The sequence below is a fragment of the Asparagus officinalis genome, chromosome 8, assembly GCF_001876935.1.
Source record: "Asparagus officinalis chromosome 8, Aspof.V1, whole genome shotgun sequence".
NCBI classification, from domain to species: domain Eukaryota; kingdom Viridiplantae; phylum Streptophyta; class Magnoliopsida; order Asparagales; family Asparagaceae; genus Asparagus; species Asparagus officinalis.
The window spans coordinates 15,899,335-15,913,176 of NC_033801.1; the positions used below are offsets into that span (position 1 = coordinate 15,899,335).

At 35.8% G+C, this 13,842-nt stretch overlaps 2 protein-coding genes across 2 annotated transcripts; both read right to left on the minus strand.

Annotated features, from left to right (window-relative positions):
* On the minus strand, nucleotides 5,843–7,294 carry LOC109820918 (zinc finger MYM-type protein 1-like). The gene has a single exon (XM_020387114.1). The coding sequence runs from the start codon at nucleotides 7,292–7,294 to the stop codon at nucleotides 5,843–5,845; it is 1,452 nt and encodes a 483-aa protein (XP_020242703.1).
* LOC109822541 (zinc finger MYM-type protein 5-like) lies at nucleotides 7,439–8,424 on the minus strand. Its single transcript, XM_020388759.1, has one exon. It carries the CDS (start codon nucleotides 8,400–8,402, stop codon nucleotides 7,470–7,472), a length of 933 nt encoding a protein of 310 aa, XP_020244348.1. The 5' UTR covers nucleotides 8,403–8,424; the 3' UTR covers nucleotides 7,439–7,469.

Sequence of the window (13,842 nt, forward strand, 5' to 3'; positions counted from 1 at the left end):
CTGCCTACTCCTCCTCCGGCCACCGCCGCCGCCTCCAAATCGTCACTGGTTCTTTGTAAGGAGACGATGAAGCGGAAGGATGATCTGCTTCCCACGCCTCCTCTTGCCGCGATGAAGTCAAAAGGTCTGCTGCCTACGCCTCCTCCCGTCGTCGATAAACTGTTGGCGGTTCTTTGTTCAACCGGTAGGGAGGGGTATGCGGGCTTCGGTTCCACCTTGTCGCCGCCTCCTTCATGTCTTCCTTTGCCCTCCTCCTTTTTCTTGAGGAAGCCGGCCGATGTGGAGACCATCAGGAACGAGATAGCTACCAAGAGACTGCTGCGCTTACTTGGTATCGATGATCGTCGTGACGGCGGCCTCCTTAAACCGGATGGATTTGAAAGTATCGTATTGTGTGTTTAGGTAGAGTTAAGACGTGTACATGCATGATCTGTTGTTAGTGTATAAAATATATATTTCTGTGGAGAAATTTGGAAAATTCAGGTTTTTGCAGATTCTGTGTCATAAGTCGACTCATGCACAGGCATAAGTCGACTTATGGTAAGTCGACTTATACAGACTGTTAAGTCGACTTACGTTCTGCTCTGGATTGTTGGTTTTTTGCTCTGCCAAGTCGACTTATCAGGTCTGATAAGTCGACTTACGATCTGTTCTCCAGTTGTTGTTTTTCGCTCTGCCAAGTCGACTTATGCAGACTGTTAAGTCGACTTATGACGGGTTTTTTGGAAAGTTAGAGTTCCTATTTGCAGTCTGTTTGGGTTTCTGTTTTGGTATAAATACCAATACGATTTGAGGGTTTTGGAGGAGCAAATCTGGGGATTTTGGAGCACAGAAAAGAGAGATCTTTCTGAGCTATTTGTTAGGGTTATTGGTTGAGAGTTTGAGAGATTTGTTGGTGAGATTAGTTTGTTCGTTTGAGCGATTTGTAATCTCAATTTGTACTCTCCTTCTCTATTAGTGAAAACTCACCCCCCTTCTTGCCCCGTGGACGTAGGCAATTGCCGAACCACGTAAAACTTTGGTGTTTGTGTTTTGTTTGGTCTTTCTCTCGGCGTTTGTTGGTTTGGTTTCTCAAAGCATCATAGTTGGTTGTTTGTTTGGCTTCCGCGCCGCGCACAACAAGTGGTATCAGAGATCGGGCTACGCTTGGGCTATTTGGAGGAGTAGATCGCTTTGGAAGTTCATCTAGGGCTTCGTTTGATGATAAAGGTGGGATCTTTTTGGTAAAAATCTCGTCTTTTTCAGTTTGGATCTATTTCTCGTTTGTTTCCGCATTGGTTTGGTGGTGCCTTGAGGATTATGGCCGAGAAAGAAGGAGTTGTGGGCAGTACTTCCGGCGTGAAGACCGTCCAAAGCTTGAATATCCACTCGATGAAGATTGACGTGGAAAAGTTCAATGGCACAAACAATTTTGGACTTTGGCGATGCGAAGTCATGGATGCGCTCAACGCGCAAAATTTGGAAGATACATTGGAGTTGGTCGGGAAACCGGATAATATTGATGAAAAGGTTTGGAAAAAGATGAATCGAACGGCGTGTGGTGTGATTAGGTCTTGTCTCACTCAAGATCTAAAGTATGATGTGATCAATGAGACTTCTGCAAAGAAGATTTGGGAGATCCTTGAGAGCAAGTATTTGACCAAGAGTGTGGAGAATCGCTTGCATTTGAAGAGGAGGCTTTACCGCTTCCAGTTGAAGAAAGGAACCTCCATTGGTGATCACATGAACCACTACACGAAGCTTCTTGCGGATTTGGCGAATGTGGATGTTAAGATTGAAGATGAGGACAAGGCGTTGTTGCTATTGAGTTCCTTGCCTGACGAGGAATATGAGACCTTCGTTCTTACTCTTATTAATGGGAAGGCATCTCTTTCGTATAGTGAGGTCACCGCTGCACTTGTGAATTATCAGCTTCGAAAGAAGGATAAGGAGACTTCGTTTGAGCCGGTAGCGGGGGCGTTGGTCGCAAGAGCAAAGGGTCCAAACCGTAGTGGGAGGTCGCAGTCTAGAGGGGCACATCTTGGAGTTCGTAAGAATCAATGTGCCTTTTGCAAAGAAGATGGACATTGGAAAGCCGATTGCCCAAAGTTAGTTGATCGAGCCGGGAAGAATAAGGGAAAAGCTATTCAAGCTTCAGAGGCGAATGTTGTCAAGGCTAGTGGCAACGATTCAGATTCGGATTCTTCGGGCTACTCGTTATCTGCACTGCCGTCAGTTTGTGTTGCCTACTCTACAGAGTGGATATTGGATTCGGGTGCTACATACCACATTTGCCCTAGGAGGGATTGGTTCTCCAGCTTTCAGGAGTTGGAAAGAGGGGATTTCGTGCTCATGGGGAATGATCACAAATGCTCTATTGGTGGTATTGGTACTGTTCGGATCAGGATGAGTGACGGGGTGATTCGGGAGTTGGTTGGAGTGAGGTTCGTTCCTCAGTTGAAGAAGAACATCATTTCACTTGGAGCTTTGGAGGCAGCAGGCTATAGGGTGACCTTGGCGGATGCACGCTTGAAGGTTACATTTGGGTCCATGATTGTGATGAAGGGCGTCAGAAGGAGAAATTTGTATTATTTGCACGGAAGCACGGTGATTGATAGGGAAATGACGACTTTATCAGATTCGGCTAGACTGTGGCATTGTTTGGTGCTGGGGTATATGATTGGTAATGCCGTGCATTGGTTGTTGAGGAGTACTATGACCTGCAGATTGAAGTCCTGTGCGCACATTGGGATGAGCGAGACCGTGGTGGAGTTTGGCACTTCTATCCATCGAGCGAGGGATCTTATTGGAGATGTTCAGTCAGGCATTTGGGGGCCTTCCAAGGAGACATCATTGGGAGGTAATCGTATCTTAGTTTTCACAGTTGGTGATTGTTCTAGTCATTATTGGGTCGCGACCAGTTCCCGTTGGTGTAAAGTCCTAGAAGTCAACAACAATTGGAAGAAGTGTATTGACAGAAAGGTAACTCATTGTTTCAGCTTTGGTAGGGGTCCTTTCTTGCGTTGGTGCCGAGCTCACGGCAATAGGAGACACTTCATTGGTGTGGAGACTTTGGGGCGACGAGATGAGATGACAGTTTCGATGGGTCGTTCCTTTCTGGAGGAGGATCGGCGTTTGATGTCGAGCATTGGCATTGGTGTGCGGGCTTCGACATATTTGGGTCATCTTATGCATAGGTCGCCGACTGCTGCATTAGGAGTTATTGGATCTGGTGGAGCTGCTTCAGATTTTGGGTTGCGTCGGATATTTGGATACCCAGCATTTGGTCACATCGTGGATGTGAGATTAGATCCGATTGCGAGTTTGGGGTTCGGAGGCTCAGTTGATTATCGTTTGGGAGCTTCTGATTTTGTTCTGAGCAGGTATGTCACTTTTGACTCTCGGCAGGTGGAGAGTGTTGATCAGGTCATTTGGATATCGCAGCAGGTGGAGAGTGATGCTACTCCACGTTGGGTGGAGATTACTCCACGTACTTCAGATCATACTGCATCATTCGGGATTCCAGCTGAGGTGACACAGGTTGGGGATCATTTGATTTCGGATGCAGATGATGGATTGGTTTTGGATTCGGTGGTAGCTGGTGGACATGATTTGGATACGGCCATTGGTTTACCTCGGATGGAGGTATTTGATTTGTATCAGTTTGGGGCCGCTATCTGTTGCAGATCCGTCGGCGATACTGGGGAAGAGTTGCAGACTTTTCTATTTGTTTGAGGGCCTTTGGAGGCCGTTGGATGAACTACTTGAAGGCTTGATTCCTTGGGCAAGAGGATACGTAGGCAGTCAGTTTTGATGCAGCCGATTTGGTGAGCGACATCGACATTTGGGGTGAGTGTTCGCACTCCCGTTTGGGTCTCATTATGTGAGGCATTTGTTTGGTTGGTGTCGGCTCAGTTTTGGAAAAACTTCGCCGAGGTGGAGAATTGTGGAGAAATTTGGAAAATTCAGGTTTTTGCAGATTCTGTATCATAAGTCGACTCATGCACAGGCATAAGCCGACTTATGGTAAGTCGACTTATACAGACTGTTAAGTCGACTTACGTTCTGCTCTGGATTGTTGGTTTTTTGCTCTGCCAAGTCGACTTATCAGGTCTGATAAGTCGACTTACGATCTGTTCTCCAGTTGTTGTTTTTCGCTCTGCCAAGTCGACTTATGCAGACTGTTAAGTCGACTTATGACGGGTTTTTTGGAAAGTTAGAGTTCCTATTTGCAGTCTGTTTGGGTTTCTGTTTTGGTATAAATACCAATACGATTTGAGGGTTTTGTAGGAGCAAATCTGGGGATTTTGGAGCACAGAAAAGAGAGATCTTTCTGAGCTATTTGTTAGGGTTATTGGTTGAGAGATTGAGAGATTTGTTGGTGAGATTAGTTGGTTCGTTTGAGCGATTTGTAATCTCAATTTGTACTCTCCTTCTCTATTAGTGAAAACCCACCCCCCTTCTTGCCCCGTGGACGTAGGCAATTGCCGAACCACGTAAAACTTTGGTGTTTGTGTTTTGTTTGGTCTTTCTCTCGGCGTTTGTTGGTTTGGTTTCTCAAAGCATCATAGTTGGTTGTTTGTTTCGCTTCCGCGCCGCGCACAACAATTTCATCGATCCCAATTTCATTCAGAAATACAATATTATTTCCTCTTTCTTAAATGATAAAAATTAATAATTTCGTCGACGTGTGAAACTAGCAAACTTTTCATCTTCACCAACAACAGAATCAATAAGGGGTTGTTTGGTTGTATGATTTTATCATGTAAAAGGATGGAAAGTGTAAAAAAGTGGGCCCCAATGTCAGCTTTCATCACTTTCAATTGTTTGTCTGTAGTTATGTAAATAGTATAAAGTGATTTCATATACTGATGTGGCTTGTAAAATGATTTCATAAAAAAAGACATGATTTTAGGAGAAAGCTGACATTGAAGCCAGGAAAAAATAATATTAAAAAATAATTCTAACCAATATGATCATTTGAGTAGGGACCACTTTTTACACTTTCCAAACAAACAATTAAAGTTACATTTGTAAATCAAACAAGCAATTTATGATTCCAATGGAATCAAAAACAAACAAAGAAAAATATCATCTACCCTTTAAAAGAGGGAGTACCAAAAAAAACTTTTCATACCCTAAATTACCCTTCAACTATTGTAAATATAACAAAGTTGTCCTCATCTACCTAATATTAATACCAACTTTAATTCATCATGATTATATTTAATTCTTATTTAAATTGTATAATATAATTGAATATTCAAAAAACATGATGATGGTATTATGATAAGTCACCAAACTTATGATCACCTCACTAACCTCTTGGTCTTCACTTGCTCATAACGATTTTCTACTTCTCCATTCCTTATTAACCTTTAATTACACTATTACCTCAATTTAATGCAGAGCCGGTCCTGGGTTTTCTAAGGCCCAGGGCAAATTTTCTCAAAGTGTGCCCCTTTATACAAATTAAAAAAACAAATAAATAAATTATTAATTAATTAAATTTATTAAAATTATAAGATTCTACAAAAGATAAGAAAAATACTTTGGGGCCTCATTAAAACCTTGGTTGGGGAAAATCCAATGGGACAAAACCCCAAACAAAGGAAAAAGAGTACCCCAGATTGTAAACATTGCATTAAAAAACAAAAACTACATATTTGAGGTACCCCGGATTGTAAACATTGCATTAAAAAACAAAAACTACATATTTGAGTCTACATGCTTCTTCCCAAATCTCCATAAGCATTTCTTGATTTGATCAATCTTCTTTTCATCCTCCACAATTAATCGAAGCAAAGAATCATCACATGTACCTACAAAATAAAAATAGCAATGAAATCTCAACTACAAAACATCATTTAAAATGTCTTCTTGTTGCACTTTTAGATGCAAAATCATCAATTATACTATCATATTTAATGTTCTCTAACATATCCTTTTCAATGCATAATATTGCTAATCCATTTAGTCTATCTTGAGTCATGGTGGTCCGCAAGTAAGATTTCAATAATTTTAATTTAGAAAAACTTCTTTCAGCAGATGCCACAGTCACAGGTATAGTCAATAATATCCTATAAGCAACCATTACATTAGGAAACATATCCACACTCTTTACAAACTCAAGAATTTTAATGGATGTCCATGGTTTATCTGTTTCATATGCTTCTTTTGGTAACATCACTTGCAACACCTGTAATTCTGAAAATAAGTCTCTTGCATCAACATCAGAAACATCACCATGTTTTAAAGCATTTTCAAGATTCACACAAAAACTTTTTAATTCATTATCATCAAGCGAAGTCAATTTTGCAGCGTCAAATAAGAACCCAAAAATAGATTCAAAACAATGCAATTGTTCAAACCTACTCTTCAATTCACCAAGAGCAATATCCACTATAACAAGAAAATAATCAGTTCTAAATGATTCTTCAGCTGATTGTTGTTCCCTATCACTATTGGAAACCTCATCAAAATGCCTTTTTCTACAAACTTGACGTTTTTTTGGAAATATAGGCTCAATTCCCATATCAAGAGAAATTTGTTTAGCATCAATCATGGCAGAAACAAACCCATTTATTCTATAGTTTTCAAAAAATAACACAAGTCCTTCTAATTGTCTTACAGCAGCATCAAGACGCATGTCTTCAGATTGTAACTTTTTACTAACTAAGTTAATCTTATGCAAAATGTCATGCCAAATAACCAAACTTAATATAAATTCAAAACTTGAAAGCTCTCCTGATGCTAAACTTTGAGCATCCCTACTCAATTTGGCATCTTCACTAATTTCTGTTAATTTAAATAAAGCTTCTCTAATTTGGGAAGCTTGAGATTTTATTGCTTTGACACTTTCAATGTGACTTTCCCAACGTGTAGTTGACAATGATTTCAAAGTCAAACCATCTATGTAATCAAGTAACACATTCCATCGCTTTGTTGAATTAGAGAATACCGTATATATGCATTGACATGCTCCAAAAAAAGATTTTGCTTTAACACATGAGTTGGCCATATTACAAACTATTAAGTTGAGACAATGAGAACCACATGGCATGTAAAATGCTCTAGGATTTATATCAAGTAATCTTTTTTGTACACCTAGATTTTTTCCTTTCATATTAGAGCCATTATCATAACCTTGTCCCCTCACATCATCAATATTAAGTGTAAGGGACTCAATTACATTTTGCAATTCATTAAAAAGTCCTAATCCAGATGTATCTTCAACATTCAGAAACTCTAAAAAGTACTCTTCTATATTTATTGGAGTACTTGAAACATCTACACACCTCAATATTAAAGTCATTTGTTCTTTGTGACTTGCATCAGGAGTATAATCAAGAATGACAGAAAAATATTTAGCTGTTTTTATTTTTTCAATGATTGCATGTTTAACATTTGATGCTAAAATAGCTATATATCAACTCATTTTGAACTTTATGGTTAAGATAATGATAATGAATCTTCTTATCTTGAATGAGTCAAAAATGGTGTTGCATTACTGGATCAAACTCTGCAATCATTTCAAGCAGGCCTAAAAAGTTACCATTACCATCTTCATAAATTTTTTCATTTGTTCCACGAAAAGCCAAATTATGTATAGCAAGACATTTCACAACAACAATGATTCTAGCAATAACATTTTTCCAGTGTAGTGTATCTTTCTTGATTAGCTCTTGTAATTCTGTATCAATTGTTTGATTTGTTTTCAATCTGATTTGCAATTCAACACAAGACCTCAAGTTAGTGAGGTGTTCAATACTGCTTTCATGTTGTCTAAGCTTCTCACCAAGATGTTTCCAATCTCTAATTCCTTCACTAGTTAACTGACTTCTAGAATTCATTGTTTTAAACAACTTACAACAGAAACAAAACACTTTATCCAACTCCTTTGAGTACACTAGCCATTTTCGATCCTTAGTTTCCCCATTTGGTAACGTACGAAGATAATAATTTGAAGAAAAATGTCTATTGTGTTCGTCCATGGGGAATTTGTGATTAGTTTCTCTTAGGGGACCTTTTTCTACAAGTAAATCTCTCATTTTTGCATCAAGATTATCCCAAATTCGTGGATCATAAATGTTCAAATCAAATCTTGTTTCGGGACATTCATTTTCATGGCAAGGTTCATCAATATTTTCATTTTCATCAAGGAAAGGTTCATCACTATTTTCATTTTCATCTAGATCACCAATTTCTTCATTCACATCATTCTCATTTTCTACTAATTCTTCCAATTGAATTGGGTGCTCATATTCATTTGGTAAATCATCTTCATCTAAATTTTCAAGTGAAGCATTGGTTTGTTTAACAAAATATTTATTCAAAGATCCTCTTAAACTTTGAGCAATTTCATCATTTTTTTTCTTTTTTTGTCTCTTGAGATTTCCGTAAAGTTGTTTCTTAGGAAACATTTTTTAATTTTTATAATAAACACTTAACAAAGAACAAAGAACAATAGAACCTGGATTTTGAGCATATGTTCTTCCACTTGAAACTTCCAATTATAAAGATCAAGGATCCCAGCCAATGTTTCTGTTGAATCAAAATATCAAATAATAAATAAGAAAAAGTTAAAAAGATATGTATTACAATTTACAAAATCTATAACTCTTATGTCAATTTTATATTATCAACAAATTCCCCACCCTGTCACGCAAAAGCAAGGTAACTAATTTTGTTTCCTTCTGAGAAGAAATAAAAGGAATTTTTTTCTCCTAAAAGCTCAAAGGTTCAATAATAATTAAATATATGAACTTTGTTAATTTAGGAAGAACGCGATGGAATTATAGTAACTATTTTGAACAGAATAATTCCAAGTTTCCAACAGAACCATTCATAAATCAGCTACAAATCCAACAAAATCCATAAATTCGCTAATATCACCATTACTAAAAACCTACTTAATAAATTCGCTAAAAACCTACTTAACAAATCCAACAAAATCCATAAATTAGCTAATATCACCATTACAAATCCAACAAATCAGTTAAAAATTATAATATTACTAAAAACCTACTTAATATGAGCTAATATCACCATTACTTCCCAAATCATAAATTCGTTTTACAAATCCAACAAAATCCACTTCAAAAACTAGGTAAAATACGGTAAATACCCTAAATGGCTAAATCCAAACCCCCTTTTTTTGGAGAAGAATAAATAATAAAATCAGTAAAAAATTTCTACAAAAAACACTCACCTTCTACTGAATTTGCAGAAAACCCATTTTCACTCTAAACCGTCGAATACAAACTGTCGAATAATTTTAGAGAGAGGGGGGGAGAGAGAGAGAGAGAGAGAGAGAGAGAGAGAGAGAGAGATTGAGAGAGGAGAATTCAATCTAGTAAAGGAAGAGATGAGGTGAAGAAGAGCTGAAGAGGTGGTGGGTTGATGGGAAATTAGCAGCCGGCCTAGCCGCCTATGGGCCGTAGGGGTGAAGAATAATTGCTATCATGGGTACATTTGTGGGGCCCGTGGAATAGGGATAGATGTTAGTTCACCCATAGTTTGTTCACCCACCCTAGTGCCCCCTCAGATGTGGGCCCCGGGCTGTAGCCCTGGTGGCCCTAGCTCAAGGCCGGCTCTGATTTAATGTCATCTAATTGAACCTTTCATCCTTCTAACTTCCACACCATTATAACTCTCTTCTCCCACTATTACACTACTATATAAAAGTTCACAATCTCAAGCTAACAAAACGCCCCTCGTCACGGAAGATTTCATTCCGTTGAATGGAAGTGAGCCAAAGCAAGCAAAAAGGCTCCTATAACCTCCCACAGAAAACCATAGCAGAGTTCCTCTTCTCTGTGGTCATACCTGACTTCTCCTCTTCTCACACCACAAGTCATCATCCTTTCATCATCAACGAGAACAACTACGAAAAGGTTCCACCAGTTCTACTACCCACGGGAATGACTGGGCTCGATCTGGAGTCAGTACCTTCCACTGCCTCTGAAGAATGATGTGATGCGTCGTTGATGTCTTTTGGGAAAAATTCGGATCGTGCGAAGCTCGGGCAATCCAAGAAAAGAGGATGATTTTCAGCCAGATTTTGGCGTGCAACTTTAACGGAGCATAGCTTTTGATTCCCTCTATAGAATCACTATTATTATATTTTTTTAGAAAGACCGGGAAGTACTCTACAAGTCGCACAGCTTAGCAGTTCCAATCAGATTTTGGGGTGAAAAAAAATCGACTTCAGGCTCAAACTGTACGTCGAAAAGTTTTGATCCAATTTATTTTTTTATTTTTAGGAAGTCTAATTACTTTAAGAAAAATTATTTTAGTACTTTTGCTTTGTGTTATACCCTATACAAGGGAAACAAAATTGTGAACTATTTAGATTGATTATTATTGTTTTAAATCTATTACTAGGATTTTCTACGATTTGTGTCTGTTTTGCTCATACCGAAACGAGTAGTACTCTCTTTTAATTACGCTGCTATATCATGATGATTGTTTGATATCGATCTAGGAGGCGAGGAAGATATCGAGGGCAACGAGTAAAGCTAGATTATGTTATTATCCTATTCATATTAGATGTATTCAATAATCATTCCTATCATGTTATTCATAATTAGCAATGTAATTTTTCAGATTCATTCCATATTGGACAAGCAAAACTTCATATTGGACGAGGTTATGAACTAGGAAGAGATAATTCCGGCAAAGGTGTACACTCTGGCATTATAACTAACTTTGTTATATAGTTTCCTTATTTGGCTGTTAAAATTTGTCTATGATATTTGCTAATTTAGTTATTGTGTAGAGAATAGTTGAAATTAAAATGAGAATTGTGGGGGTCAACAGCCTAGGTCTTTGAAACTTGTGACATTCCTCGGCAAGGGCTAATTTAGAAATGATAAAAATGTAAGGCTACATAAAATCTTATGTGTGGGCTGGTGTTGCTACATATATCATGCGTTTGCACATAAGAAATTGATTTGCTTTCTCATGGTATTTACATATCTAATAGGTTAGAAGGTTCTAAAAAAATCAATAGGATGTGATTAGCCATTTCTCTCTAATAAGAAGTTTCGGTTATTTTACTTTTAATTGAGGAGTTTTATGTATATTACAAATTAATTTAGAAAACTAAACCAAATTAGGTTATAATCTGTAGATTAGATATCCCTCTTTTATATATAATGAGAAATTGGTAGTACCCTTAAAGCCATAAAACAACTAACATGTACTATTCTCAAAGATAAAAACAATTGACATGTGTCATATCATAAATAACCACGTGTCTTCCTATACTATCAGAAGATGAAGTGTTAACATATAATTTTCATTTCATCTTGGAATTATCATCAAATTAAATATATTCTTAATTAAAATTCTAATAATAAAATATTTGGTATGCATATTACATTATAACTATCCATGAAGAAAAATCTAACAATCACATATGGTGGTATAGAAATTAACAAAAAAATCATATAGATTTTATCTCCATAAAATCATGTATGAAAAATTACACACATGTGAAATTATGAACATAAAGAAATCTAAATATTACAAAACAATCCTCAAGAAATCAAAAATTACAAATAATCCCCTAAAGGACAAGAAAATTACAAAAACCCCTAAAACATAAGAAATTAAACAAATCCTACAATGATTGAAATTGCATAAAAACCCTAAAACATAAGATATACCTTTACAGCATTTTTGACTACCGACAACACTAATCTGAGTTTCTCTTACAATCATAAATTAACTTTGTTCGTACTGCAAGTTAATGCCTTCTCCCTCTCTTATAATCATGATTTTGTATGATCTAAATATGGTTAATATATGCCTAGATTATTAAGCTTGAAGTTTTTAGATTTTTTGAGTATCGTCACACTTTTAGCAATCCGTGTTCAAAATCTAATTTGTTTACAACAGGTATTTTGAATAGTATTTACATGAGAGATAAAAATTCAACAAAATTTTGTTTGGTTGTACATGAATATTTTTGAGGACATGTGACTTAAATACCATAAAGTTTCTTGGTTCTGATACTTAAATACCATACATTGTATTTTGTAACAAAAAAAATACTTTAAGTTTTTCACTGTTAGAAAAGTGACGATTGTGTTAGTTTTTGGACATGAGGGAAAGAATATCACTCACTGTAATTTCCCCCCCTCAAGTCTTCTGTTAGACCCTAGAGGAGGGGTGATTAGAGTCTTATGCTAATCTAATCCGATTTTATGCCAATTAAAACTAATTAATAAGTTCTCTCTCTGTCAATTAATTTCTTCTTCTTCTTCTCTCTCAATTTCTCTTTCAAACTTATCAATTTCTCTCTGCCAATATTGTCCACCCCTTCCTTGAACACATCTTTTTCACATAACAATTTATTAATCACCATTTGAGCTTGGAGATGGAAGAGCTCATGTTTCCACACAAAACTCTACATTTTGATGTTTGCTCGATAGTTTGGACAGTAAAAAAAAAGTCTACTGTAGTTCTATATTGTCCATGCTATTTTCATGTTTGAAATCGCTTTGCAATAGTAAACCCTTGCCTCTTTCTCTTCCACCATATCATAGCTTGAAGCAGCACTTGAAACCCTAGAACTTGATTTCATAATTCTTGCAATGAATTTAGGATGAAAGGCTATGAATTTGTGGTTTAGGTTTGAGATTTAATGAGAGAATTTTTAAATAGAGGAGAAATTGGTGGGATTAGTTAATCTATCTAATCTATCTAATCATATTTCCTTTAAAAGTACGAGTTTGAGAAAAAAATTTCTATGGTTAATATTAACATTAACTTTTTTGAATATTATTATTATCTTAATCTATTCTAATTATCATATCTTCTTTGAAGTGACAATTAAATAATTTATCCTATTCATAATGAGACTTAACATATTATTGGATAAAGGAGATACGTTTGAAATCACATTGCAATAGTAAACACTTTGTCTCTTTCTCTTCCACCATATCATAGCTTGAAGCAGCACTTGAAACCCTAGAACTCAATTTCATTATTCTTGCAACGAATTTAGGATGAAAGACTGTGAATGTGGGGGTTAGGTTTGAGATTTAATGAGAGGATTTTTAAATAAAGGAATGATTGGCAGGATTAGTTAATCTATCTAAAAATATTATATTATTATCTTATTTTATTCTAATTTTTCTATATTCTTTGAATTTATAATTAAATGATTTATCCTATCCATAATAAGACTTAACATGTTATTGGATAAATGTGATATGTTTGATATAATTCAAATCTTTAACTTATTTTAGTTTACAGAAAAATCTAAAAAATATGTTAGCCAACACCTAAAAGTTTTTGGACCTTGTAAAAAATACTCTCTAAGTTTTAAAATTGCAAAAATACCCCCTATAAATTCAAATTTTTATTTAAAAATTATAAATTTTATTTATTTCAATTCAGTGAGAAATCTGAAAAATATATGCTAACTAAAAATGAAAGTTTTTGACATTGGAGAAGTATCTTGTAAGTTTTAAAAAATTTAAAAACACTCCTAAGATTTAATTTGTATAAAATACCTTAAAAATTTCAAACCTATAAACACACAAAAAACCTACAAATAACACAAACAACCCCCAAATATTTATAGAATTTATAATAAATACTCTAAACATTTTATAAATTGAAAGATAAAACCCTCAAAATTATAAAATTTATAAAAATCTTGATAATTTCCAACCTAACAGTGTATTTGAAATATATGAGTAAATATCCCCTATATAATTTATAATTTATAGAAAACACCCTTAAAGTTTAAAAACTATAAACAAACACTTAAAATTCAAATTTAACAAACACACCCTGAGAATTTCAAACTCATTAGTAAATTAAAAATATAGGAATTATAAATAGTTT

What these genes read in the sequence shown, in the direction of transcription:
- LOC109820918 (XM_020387114.1), bottom strand. Translation starts at nt 7,294, where the DNA reads ATGACTTTAATATTGAGGTGTGTAGATGTTTCAAGTACTCCAATAAAT.
- LOC109822541 (XM_020388759.1), bottom strand. Translation starts at nt 8,402, where the DNA reads ATGTTTCCTAAGAAACAACTTTACGGAAATCTCAAGAGACAAAAAAAG.